Genomic DNA, 12,973 nt, shown 5'->3' on the forward strand with positions numbered 1-12,973 from the left:
GTCCCATTGACCTTCAATGGACAGTTCAGCATTGTATAGAAGAGTTATAAACTTCCTCCTTCCTTTGTCCCCTTCCTGAAGGGACCATGTCTAAGGGTGGTAGGATATTTCTGTCTCGCGGGCCCATTTGGCCCTGGACTCTTGGCTAAGTAATGTCATTCAGGGGCCCAGTTTTGCTGATGTGGATAGCTGTCTGCCAGGACAGGGACTGAGCTCAAACAGCCATCAAACTGTGAAAACTTAAAGATGAAAGGCAATGCAGGCCATTCCCCATCTCCTGAGCCACCTAGTCCCCAAATACCATCACAGAGAGTCCATTATCACAGAGATGTTCCTTGTCAAAAACTGATCTGGCACTTGCAAATCTAAATCCCATCGACTGTCAATGGGACTTAGACTCCTAACGGCCTAAATCACTTCTGAAAATGGTTTAAGCTCATAAACCACTTTGACATTGCAACACTGCAATGCCTAAAATATCTTTACAATCTTGTCCTAGGTCACTATTGATCATTTTAGAAGAAATGGCCACCTACTCTGGTGCCGTGGGTGGAGGTTGGAATTGCGTCGGGTATCAGCCTTTTGGTGTCCTAAGTCTGACCCATGACTACAATCCATTATCGAAAACATGACAATGTGTCATAGAAATGGAGCAAGGTAGGTTTTCAACAGGCATGGGCAAAAGATGGCCAGGTAACGTAAGACCAATGAGCAACCAAAACCTCCATGCAAAAATTCAATCCAAACCTCTGAGAAGTTCAAAATCCAAAATTTGTGATATTTTTATGTTTCTGTGCTTCTGGGTTTCAGGTAGATAGAGAAGTGCCAAAATAACCTAAGAAAGGCCATTTTCATGAGCTCTCAGATCCAGTCTGGCAGAGCAGTTCCGAGACTTCAGATGATCATGAGAACTTTTCCAGTGCTCATCCAAACCCAACTACCAAACTTGATGAGATTGTCCCAGAGCTGGATTTCACTTTGGCCTTACAGAGTGTGATAACCAAGGACGGGACGTCAGCATTTTAGGAACAGTTCCAAGGCAGAGGGCAAAAGACGTTGAGAAATAACAAGCTGAAAAATACTCAGTGAAAATATTTGTTTTAAAATGACTAAGTCTGAGCACAATGGAGTTTTATAAAAACCTTGCCACTGTATTGCACTAAATCAAGTATTCACAATAGAATCAGCAGACACACTGTACAGTAATTCTGCTATCAGCACGTTTACTTACAGAGGAGATGCTCTATATGCAGAACCAAAGCTGAATTTAACAGAGTAAAGACTGAAGTGCTGTTTTGTCTAAGGAAATCCATCTGTCTGGACTGGTTGGAATTTAAAATCCTAGGTTTTCTTATTTCTTCTTCAAGTAATGAATTGTCCAAAGCCAGCCAGCCAACAACTTTCCAGAGGTGACCCTGTTTCTGTTTTGTTCTCATACACACAAACACAGACTCTCTCTCTCTCTTCCCCCCCCACTTTCCAGAAGTCTGCGTCATCTTTTCATAACTATAGTTATCTCCCATTTCTATAGTGCATCCCCTCCCAAAGTGCTTTACAAACAAACTGATACACAAACTATGCCTGGGAATTGTTTGATCCAGCAGTGAAATGCAGCCACCTCTGGAGTGAGAAGCAGCAGCTGTTTAACAGCATACAGCTACACCGTATGGCAGGAGGTGAAGAAGCATATTTGGTAGGCCACATTTAAGCAGCCAAACTGGAATTTGGCCAAGACACAAGGATTATTACTATTGAACATTTATATTGTGGTAGTCCTTAGAGGGCAACCAGACTGTACAGCACCTAACACAATGGGACCTCAAACAGATGGAAAATAAAACAGTCCCTGCCCCAAAGAGCAGTTGACACCTACTCTTACACACAAGGGTCATGGAGTCTTTAATTACCATATTTGATCAGGACACACACACACACACACACACACACACACACACACACACACACACACACACACACAATATCTAGGCCAAATCTTCTGCTGGTGTCAATCAGTGCAGTTCCACTGAAATCAATACAGCTTCATCGATTTACAATTATGAATCTGTCCTTCTCTTTCTATACATACATAAAACAAAGTATTTAAAATCCCAACTGAGCGCGAGTGGAGAAGCGATAAAAACAGGCTTTGCCACAGAGAAATACTAGATCACAAGACGACATCGATGGCTCACATTCCCCCTTCCTCAATCAATGGGAAAGGGGGCAGCTTGGGGGAAGGGAGAAGAACAAAGAAAAGAATACACATTAAATTATTGCTTTTCTCATCATCCTCTGCAAAATTCTGACAGTCCTCTTCCCTGTGCCCATCAAAGGTTGAGATCCCTCTTGTGAGAGGGCTGCAAACAACCCAGTTAATGGGACAGGCCGTGAAGGGAGCCTACCCCAATAAGCAGCCTTCCCGAGATTCAGATCTGCAGTGAATTCTCTTAGCATCTAAAGGAAACACAAAAGTTGAACGTTTAAACAATAGCAGCCTGCTTCTGTGAACAATCAACCGCAGGCACTGGAATGGGCTAAGGGTGCTTCGGCCCAAGAGTTCCACGTGCTAATCAACAAGGCAGCCTCTCGCCACATGGTCAGTCCCAATGAGGGCGTCAGCATGTGATGCACGTGCTTGAGGTGGAATGGAGAGGCAGAGAGGAAAGGAATTAACCAAACAGCGAGGATGTGGGGGAAGGTGGGCGGTGCCTTGAGTAGCTAAGAACAGGTGAGGCCCCCAGTTCTCTAGGGCCCCCCTACCACCACCCTCATCGGAGGCGCAGGTATGACGGGATGGAGTAGTTGAAGAGCAAGTAATCCATTTTGTATAAATTAAAGAGTTTCCTTTGGTAGAAGGGGCTGATGTCCTCAAAAAACTGGGCTGTCATGTCGTCTGTGGTCCTGGTGGTCTTGGAGGAAGAGGGGAACTTGACACTGGTGTCAGCCCCTACCAGCTGCAGGACATAGTTGGCGTCCTCGGCCAGTGTCTCGTACTTGCCCACCACATCGTAGTGAATGATACAGGGGTGGCACAGCGAGTGCACCCGCTCCCAGTGCTCGTTGAAGGGCTCCTCGTGTTGTGTGCGCGGGTCCAGCAGGTAGTAGACGAACTCCTCGAAGCGCACGTCATCACCACGCTCCAGGGCCTCGTTGCTGGGCTCCTGCCGGTGCCGACGGATGATCTTAGTGCCGTAGCGCTTGTGGAAGGCCGTGTTGTAGTGGCGGGTGAACTTGTTGCGGTAGGCCGAGACCAGGCGCTCGAAGGGTTCCCGCACAAAGATGAACTTGAGGTAGTTGCGCAGGCGATGGTTGATCTCGGGAGTGCTGTACTCGGAGAGGGTGCGCAAGTTGGACGAGACATGGGCCTCATTGGCTGGGATTTCCAGAGGGTCCCGATACTTGCCCTGTCCAGTCAGAACCATCATGACTCGCTTCCAGTTGGTGCAGGCCACCTTGGGCACGTAGCAGTAGAGCAGCCCATGCACGTCATCCACCACCAGGTGGCGCAAGTCATCAGGCGTCAGGAGGCGCCGCTTGCGGGTGTAGCGGCTGCAAATGCTGCTCAGCAGGTCCCGCCTCTGCTGGTGAGTGGCCTGCAGTGATGACTGCTCGAACTGGGGAGAGATAAGAGGGAAATCGTCATTGCCCGATTGAACTTAACATGGAGTTGGGCTCCAGCCAGACACACTGAGTTCAGACAGGGCATGAAGTCCATGTTCCCTCCCTGCTGTGGTGTAACATGCGTTCCCCTCCCCAGCATTGGGTGCTGCTTCTAGGCTATGGAGTTCACCTGTGTGGGCTTTTTGCCTTAGTTCTGAGCTTCGATTGCTGTGAGGCACTTGACACTTAGATCCAGTGGGGAAAAGGGAGGAGGGTGGAAGCAAATAGAGAGTGAGAGAACGCACAGGCTTGTAAAAAATGGAGCAAAGTGAAATTCTAATTTTAAAATTGCTATAATATATACATACTGAATATAGACTGGCCACTTGTGCTAGCACAGATTAAGGGGTCAGGAGGAAGGTTCCTAATACAAGGAATTGGCTTCCCTTTGGCTAGGAGAAAATTAAATTGAACTGAGTCACCCATAAAGGAAAAAGCATGAATGTGGAGGGGGGATCTGTAAAGGCCCAAGGGGCAGCCAGGTAGACGTCCATTGAAAGTCAAAGGGAACTGGACACACAACCCTCACTCGTGTCCTTGGAAATCTCTCCCTGAAATTTGGGGGCAGGGGAGTTTGGAGGAAGCTTCATGGACTCAAGCTACAATCCCTTCCACCAGCCTTGCTTAGGAGCCTGCCTACGCATCCTCCTGTGGGATGGGGTCTGGGGATATTCTCAGGGCTGGGGGCAGGCTGGGTGAAGGTGAGCAGCTGGGGTTCCCAGGGGAGTCTCCAACACATGGCTTAGCTCCCATATTAGGGGCAGTTCTGGAGTCAGATTCAAGGGCACGTTTTCGGAGAGGTGTGGGGAGCAGCAGGGAACTGGGAGGGAGAATGAGCTGTTTCCAAGGCCCATGCTCTCTGGAAGGCAGAGTCAGGAGCCCTGCATCACCCAGCTTTGTCAGCACTCCTTAGGCTGGAGCCTGTAGCGTCAGAACATCCTTGGGTTTCGTGGGAGGGGAAATTATGGTTCCGGGAGCGGAAGAACATTCAGTCTCTAGCACCCCTGGGATTGAACGTGCACGCCTTGCAGGGACGAGGGCCTGCACGGGCTGTGGCTGGAAGGGAGCGTGACCCATAGAGCGGCTTGGCCTGAAGGCACAAACCATTCTGCCTGCCCTATGCCTAATACAGGAAGTGAAGAGGGGGCCTTTGGCACTTGCCCTGCAGAGGGGATAGGCAAAGGAACAGCCCCCTTTGAGGGCCTCCTGCAGTGCAGAGAGGAGCGAAGAAACTCCATACAGAGATGGGAAGGCAGGGGGTGATGAGAGGCTGTTGTCGCAGAGCCAGACAGCATCAACCTTGCTGCTAAAGCCATTTGCTGGGCTGCCTGCTGAGATATTGGCTTGGCAACACCCACGGCTCCCCCTGACCGGAGGGGTGGGAGTGGGGGGGTTAGACCTGCATTGGCCTCAGTTCTCCCCTCTCACAATTATTCTCCTGGGGTCAGCAGACAAGGAGAGCAGATGCCCCTGAGTCGTTTCAACGCCCCCATCCCTTTTCTATGAGGCCAGCTCAGCATCTGTAACTGGAGTGGTCCCATTGGCAGCAGGACATGATTGTGATCACACCTGTCTTGAGATGCCTCCAGGAACCCAAACACCCTCCCCCATTCCCCTCACTTTGCATTCCTTTCTGCCTGAGCTGTCTGCAGAGCCAAGGCTTGGCAGCGCAGGGCAAGTTCATTAACGGGAGGCTCAGGTTCCTATTCGGGTTCTTCCCCCACCATTGCACAAAGCAGCTGCCATGCCTGGTAGGGATGTGTCTCTCCTCCTCCTCCAGTGCCACATTCCCCAACACAGCCCCGCTCTGCAGCAGGATGCAGGCAGAAGGCTCAGGTTTCAGCCCAGGAGTGCTTCATTTACATTTTCTCTCATATCCCTCAAGTCTTTGTATCCTCCTCTCCTCCCCCACCAGCTCTACTGCTTTGCTAAAAGCCGAACAGAGAGGTCTCTGGACTGAAATCCCAGCTACAGACCCCCCCCAAAAAAACTTTGGGTAAGATCAGATCCAACTGTAAACCCTAAGGCTGGGGAAGTTTGGATCTCTGAGCTCCGTAGCAGGAATTCACTTCTCACACTGTAATGTCTCAAACCACTAGAACCATGCGATTTCAAAGGGAAACCACTGCCAGGAAGCTATCAGGAGAAGATCCCCGTCCCTCTCCTGCCCACCCGTTCCCATCAATGCTGGCCGAGAGGCAGAAGACAACTGCTGTGGCTTCTCCATACCACCCAGGACTGGCCTTATAAGGGAAACTTCCAGGCTGGTCCCAGAGTGTTACCAACCCAGACTACGATGACAGTTAAGTAACTACGACTCCCACTGCTAAAAGAAAAGAAACCGGCTTTTGTGCAGCTGTCGCTTTACCACGATGATGGCTCCCATGTTGCAAGCCGAGGGGGTCTTCCACTTCAGACTCTGCTCCTCCAGACAGGCACCCCGCTGTCCGGGAGAATAGCTGCTCACTGTCCTATTTCTGGAGCCTGGGATTCACTTTGTTTCCCTTCACATCCCTCTGTTCCTGCACCTTTCACCACCCAAACCACAGAGGGATGGACTGGGAACAATCCCCATGGCTTGGCATTTGAATTGGCCTCCCTCTGAGCATCCCTTACAGTTTAAACTGCTCAGCCTTGTCTACAAGGCCCTACAGAGCTCCTTGCTGGCCTACTTCTCTGACCTGATTGCTTATCGCACCACCTGCCTCCCCTCCTCCTCCCCACCAATAATGCCTCAGAGTCTGTTAGTTCTTTTTCCCCACAACCATCTCCTGCCCTTTTCTCCATGCCACCCCCACGGAAGGAATACCCTTCCAGTTACTGCTCTCCAAGCCACCACAGGGGTCGACCTGGACAGGTGTGACAGTGCTCTGGCAAACTGATCCTTTTCTCCTGCGGGTGTCCCACGGGGAGAGCAGGGGATGCGGCAGGCCAGGCCTGAGGTGCAGCGGAGCTGGATGGGGACCCCAGACTACAATAACAGGAACAACTGGAAGTCAGGCTTGAGGTGCTTCAGCTAAGCTGGGGGGGAACAACCCCTGGACTGGATTAGGAGGGTGCTGTAGGTCAGGACGGAGGTGCATTGGCCCCGTATTCTTTCTGGGTCTCCAGGTGTTTTCCCCAATATTTGTGGACCTTAAAAACTCAATAATAATAATAATAAAAAAGGTTGCCCTAAAAACATTCCCATCCCTGTAATCAGGTTCTGGCTGGATGCTCCTTCAGTAGCCAGCAAGACTGGGATCATTATTCTGTCAGCCCGGCTCACCACGCATGGAGAGAGTTCCCGCCTCATGAGGTAAGGTGCAACCAGACCTTTGCCTTCCTCACATTCTTGCTCCTGAAGCTTCCTGACAGCTGTCGGCCATTGTTACATCACCCTCCCTCCCCCAGGAGCCCATTTGCTTAGCCCAGGCTGCCTGCATGGACCCCAGCCAGCCTGTCAGTCCCTGTAAGGCTCACCTCAAGCTCCTTCTTAGACTGGACAGGCAAAGCTGTGGGCGCTTTGCTAGCTGGGAGCTTTCTAAACACAGCACTTGGGACCCTGGGACCCAATACAAACCTTCCATCCCGTTGACGCTTTGCATTCAGGCTCCTACATTGAAACCCACTGATTCATCGCTACAAGTTGCACTGTGCGGGAGGAAGCTTTCACTGGAAAGAGCTCACCCCCACGGCAGGCCCATAACCTTTGTAGATGTTTTTATGTGGGTACCATATAGGCAACTGAAACCACATTGTGCAGTCTATATGGTTTTATAAAAATATGCTAATGGGTGAATATAATGTAACTGGAATATGCTTCATGCAAAAGGTCTCTTGTAAGGTATCATTACAAAGCTTATAATCTACTGAGTGTGATCATCCTATTTGTATAAATGTACCACTCTTATATCTAGGACTAGAAATATGAAATATAACTCTGAGGGCCTATTGTAATTATGCAAAGTGTGGGCCATTAATGGTGGTTTGAATCTTAATGGCTCCCATCAACCAGGACAATTGACTGGAGCTCTGTTTGCAAGCAAGCCTTCCTGTGCGTCAGGCTGGGAGGAACGAAGGAGCCTCCGGCCGGTCCCTGCGAGGGCGGCAGTCAGGCAGCCTTCGGCGGCATGCCTGAGGGAGGTCCACCGGTCCCGCGGATTTGGCAGCAATTCGGCGGTGGGTACACCAAAGCCACAAGACCGGCAGACCTCCCGCAGGCATGCCGTTGAAGGCTGCCTGCCTGCCTGCTGTGCTTGGGGCGGCAAAAAAGCTAGAGCCCCCCCTGACAGTGACATGTGATCATGTCACACGAATTGGAATCCATCTTTAACCTGGTGCTTTTCCAGTGGGGGAGGGAGGGTGGAAACCCAGAGAGAGACAAAGGATTCCCGCCTTATGCAAAAGATATATAAAGGGGTGGAAGAGAACAAAGAGGGAGAGAAGCCATCATGAAGAATCCCCTAGCTACCACCTGAGCTGGAACAAGAGCTGTACCAGGGGAAAGAATTGTGTCCAGGCCTGGAAGGTGTCCAGTCTGAGAAAAAACTTACTGAAGCATCTCTGAGGGTGAGATTATCTGTATTCAGTTTGATTAGACATAGATTTGCACATTTTATTTTATTTTGCTTGGTGACTTACTTTGTTCTGTCTGTTACTACTTGGAACCACTTAAATCCTACTTTCTGTATTTAATAATATCACTTTTTACTTATTAATTAACTCAGAGTATGTATTAATACCTAGGGGAGCAAACAACTGTGCATATCTCTCTATCAGTGTTATAGAGGGCGAACAATTTATGAGTAAAACGGATTTATTTGGGTTTAAACCCAATTGGGAGTTGGGCATCCGAGTGCTAAAGATAAGCACACTTTTGCGAGCTGTTTTCAGGTAAACCTGCAGCTTTGGGGCAAGTAATTCAAACCCTGGGTCTGTGTTGGAGCAGACGGGAGTGTCTGGCTCAGCAAGACAGGGTGCTGGAGTCCTGAGCTGGCAGGGAAAACAGGAGCAGAGGTAGTCTTGGCACATCAGGTAGCAGCTCCCAAGAGGGTTTCTGTGATTCAACCCGTCACACACACGCAACATTTCTTGTTCAAAAACATAGTCAGCAGGACCCATACTAATTGTAAATGGAAGCAGGACTAAAATAAAGTATCCGTTCTCTGCTATTAACTCATTTTTTTCTCCCAACAGGGAAATACCCCAGATCCTGAGCGGGTATAAACTGTCATAGCTCCTCTGACACCAATGGAGCTATGACAATTTACACCAACTGAGGTTCTGCCCCATTGTACCTGGCTGGCTACGTGGAAGTCACGCCATTAGCATCTTGTTTGTGGTGTTACAGATATGGCCAAAGAGGCATTTTTATTCTTAGGGCTGGATTTCAGATACAGTAACTTCCTGAAAACAATCACCCTCTGGTTTGAAATTTCTCTTGTGTGGTCTCAGCTCAGAGGGTTTTTTTTTTTTTTTTTTTCCCTTCATCCATAGCCATTTCTGTGAGTGAAAACAGTACAGAGTGTTTCATGCTATAAGACAGTTAGTCAAGTGTTTTTTTTGTACTTGCTCAAAACCATGGGGGATGGAGGGATGGCTAAAAGTATGCATGCACGGCCCCAAAGAAATGCAGCTGCATTTCACCAGTTACCCAATGGAGAAAGTGCACGTCTTGTATTTCTCTCAGTGCAAAACTGCTCCCTTCATTTCCTTCTTTTTAAAAACCAATGACATTAAGTATCAGTTTTTCAAAACCCCAACTACATTCCTGGAGCAGTAGGTCTGAGACTTTGAATGCACCAGAGCCAAGACATTCCACATTTACCACTTCTCCAGAGCAAATGTAATGCAGCCACATTAAGGCATAAAAGCCATTACATGGGCATAAGAGGGACTCATTACAGTTGTCATGGGAACCATTAACTGCCTTTCCTGGAGTTGTGTTCATGTTCATTCTCAACAATAATGCTGCACAATGAGGTTGTGGGGGGTGAATTTGATTTCAGAGGGATGAGTTTTAGGCTGGCCCTGCACACACCTCAGAGATCAACATGGTGAGGATAACATGGATAGTTCTTTCTAGATCTCTGATGCCTCCAGGCCTCTGGTCCCTCCATGGCTGCTAGCAGTTTGCCAGCCACGTGACAGAGTATAACCTGTAGAGTATAACCAGGAACTCTGGCCCGGAGCAGGCTTGTGAGGAGGGGCTGATACCTATGATATCCCAAGTGGCACTACTGCCCCGTTACAATGTGTTTATGGGATGTTTGGGAGTTGGTGAGGTGAGCTGGTGTCATGCCATCATGACCCAGTGTCATGGTGATGCAGAGTCACTGCACCATAAACCCAGTTGGGGGCATGTTAATGGGCTAGTTGGCTGGGCGGTTGGCAAACCAGGACTCTCCTAGAGAACAGGGGGGCTGAGTGGAGACCCCTGCTGGGGATTATGACATTCAGGGGAAACTGACATGTCATTGCCCCTCTCTGACACTCAGAATGCTCTGCCTGGGCATTATGGGGAGGAAGGTCAATGGAAAAACACCACAGCGAGCGAGCAGCAGATCTCTGCTCAGCAGTGCTGATGCAGAAGTTGGTCCCTCAGTTTCTGGGTCAGCGGTAGCTAACAGCATCTCCACGGACCCCCAAGTGAGACCCCCAAAAGTCAACGGCTGGGTAGCTGTGTCAGGCTCTGGAGAAAACTGGGGCCAGCCCTCCTCATTTGTGGAAAAGTTCAGGGAACCCTTGAGGATGCAGTAGATCCCACAGGATTCCCCCCCAAGGCCTTCCCTCAGCCCCCTCATCAAAACACTGTCCCTCTCTGCTCTGTGCTGTTGCTCCTGTCTCATGGGGGAGGGGGGCATACTGTCCTCTCATTCTCGAGCCTTTTACCTGGATTGCTAACAAAAGATGAAAACACCTCAAAGCATGCAAGCCCCTGACAGTAACCATCAAGCACCCAAACTGGGGAGAGTGGAGAAGCCTGTGCCTACCACCCCTGCTATCTTGGGCCACTGGGATTCTGTGCTAGCTACAGGGGCATGTCAGAAGCCTGCCTGTGTCCTCTCCCTCCCCTTGCCGGCAGCCAGGAAACCTGGGCTGTGCAGTGAAAGGAGCGCGCTCCATTCATTCTCCCCCTCTGCGAACCATCTGTAAAGTCAACAGTGCTCAGACAGGAACCCAAAGGGGAGGCATGTGCTGAATGCTGAGCTGGTCTCTGGCAGCGTCTGCTACTGATGTGCTTGCCAGCCACTCAGAAGGCTGGGAGCCCAGAGCCCATGTCCAAGAGGGCAAGAAGCAGACCAAGAGCTCTGGTGAGGAAGAGGCTGGGAGTGGCCCTGCTTTTTCTGGGATTGTTGGGGAGATGGGTCCCGTCAAGGTTTCAGAAACGGCAGTTGGTGTCCGCACGTCTTCTGTCATGATACATGGGTCTGGCCTTCCAGCCACACGGTTAAAGGTGACAGCACATGCCTGGTTTCCAGTGAGATGCTGGCCATCTGAATGGGAGGTCAGGTGGGCGCTTTCTTTTAAAGAATGCTTTGACTGCAACAGACATAGTGTTAAGCAAGACAAGGCTGTTATCCTGCATTTATTTTTCCCTGTTCTAGCTCGTGAGGCTCTCATAGTACTTTACAAGGGTGAAAGAATTAAGGCCTGGAGCACCCACGGGGAAAAAATGGTGGGTGCTGAGCACCCACCGGCAACCCCCCAGCAGCTCTCATCTACCGGCAGGCCCCGCAAATCAGTGCCTCCCTCTCCCTCCCTGCGCCTCCCACCCACCATGATCAGCTGTTTTGCGGCATTCAGGAGGCTCTCGGGCGGAGGGGCCAGGAGTAAGGACACGGCCCTCTCTGGGGAGGGGGTTGGACTAGGCAGGAAGAGACGGGGCAGGGTGGAGCGGGCACAGGGCTTTAGGGGAAAGGGTGGAGTGGGGGTGGGGCCTGGGGCAGAGCCGGAGGTCGAGCACTCCTAGTCACTTTGGAAAGTCGGCGTCTGTGAGGTGTGGTATAGTTGATCATCTAATCTAGTGTCTTGCTGGGACTAGGGCTTGGGTGGAGATGAGACAGCTACAACACAATCCAAAGACGACTGTGGTTTACTAAGGGCGTGTCTACACGTACAGTGCTGCAGCTGCGCCACTGCAGCACATCTGGTGAAGATGCTCTATGCCCCCAGGAGAGAGCTCTCCCGTTGGCATAATAAAACCACCCCCGTGAGCGACAGAAGCTGCGTCGGAAGGGGAAGCTCTCCCACTGACATAGGGCTATCCACACCGGCGCTTATGTCAGTGTAACTTATATCATTCAGGGGGATGGTTTATTCACACCCCTGAGGGATATAAATTCTGCTGACATAAGCTGTAGTGTAGACGTAGCCTGAGGGTATGTCTATACTACCCGCCGGATCGGCAGGTAGCGATCGATCCAACAGGGGTCGCTTTATTGCGTCTAGTCTAGACGCGATAAATCGATCCCCGAGCGCTCTCCCATCGACCCCTCTACTCCACCGCCCCGAGAGGCACAGGCAGAGTCGACGAGGGAGCGGCAGCAGTCGACTCACTGCAGTGAAGACACCGCGGTGAGTAAGTCTAAGTACATCGACTTCAGCTACATTATTCATGTAGCTGAAGTTGCGTGACTTAGGTCGATCCCGCCCCCCAGTGTAGACCAGGCCTTAGACTGTAGACTCTGTTCTGTCTGTACAGCACCTAGCACAACGGTGCCCTGTTCAGTTATTATCTTGGAAAACATGGCCGGGGTGATCTCAAGATGGTCAGGAACACAACCCCATACTGGGGGTGTCCGACTACCAGAAACTGGGAGTGGACAACTGGGGATGGATCACTCAAAACTGCCTTGTCCTGTTAATTCCCTCTGATGCACCTGGCACTGCACGCTGTCAGAGACGGGATACTGGGCTAGATGGACCATTGGTCTGACCCAGTATAGCCATTCACATGTTCAGCTGGGGAAGATTTTACCCATCTTCTGTGCTGTAGAATTTGCTTTGAAATCCTCAGTTAGAGCACCATCGTTGGATCCTCAACTACTGTACCTCAGCCTGGCTGTGCCAGGCCAAAGGCTAATGAAACTGCTTGACACAAGTAGCAGCAGGGGTCTGGAGTACTTTTTATCACTGATAATTATCTAGAAGGTTGTGACCTTTTTCAGATGCCACCCTGGACACCTCAAGGTCAGGTCATTACTGCAAAGCAGCCTGTGTGAGGCTGCAATTTTAGGATACACAAAAATGTCATTAAATAATGGGTCAATTCCCACCAAACCCCGCCAGATTCCCCACCACCACTTTTCAGATCCTTCGTTTTCCTCTT

The 12,973-nt window shown here is 50.3% G+C and overlaps 1 protein-coding gene across 1 annotated transcript in view; it reads right to left on the reverse strand.

Annotated features, from left to right (window-relative positions):
* Positions 1–1,127: 1,127 nt before the first annotated feature.
* Positions 1,128–12,973, reverse strand: part of CHST13 (carbohydrate sulfotransferase 13) — a 69,023-nt gene continuing 57,177 nt past the window's right edge. Inside the window, exon 3 of the mRNA XM_054034298.1 lies at positions 1,128–3,614. Coding sequence (XP_053890273.1) covers positions 2,769–3,614 — 846 coding nt within the window. The 3' untranslated portion in view covers positions 1,128–2,768. The remainder of the gene's footprint in view (positions 3,615–12,973) is intronic.

Source organism: Malaclemys terrapin, chromosome 7 (genome assembly GCF_027887155.1).
Source record: "Malaclemys terrapin pileata isolate rMalTer1 chromosome 7, rMalTer1.hap1, whole genome shotgun sequence".
In the NCBI taxonomy this organism is placed as follows: domain Eukaryota; kingdom Metazoa; phylum Chordata; order Testudines; family Emydidae; genus Malaclemys; species Malaclemys terrapin.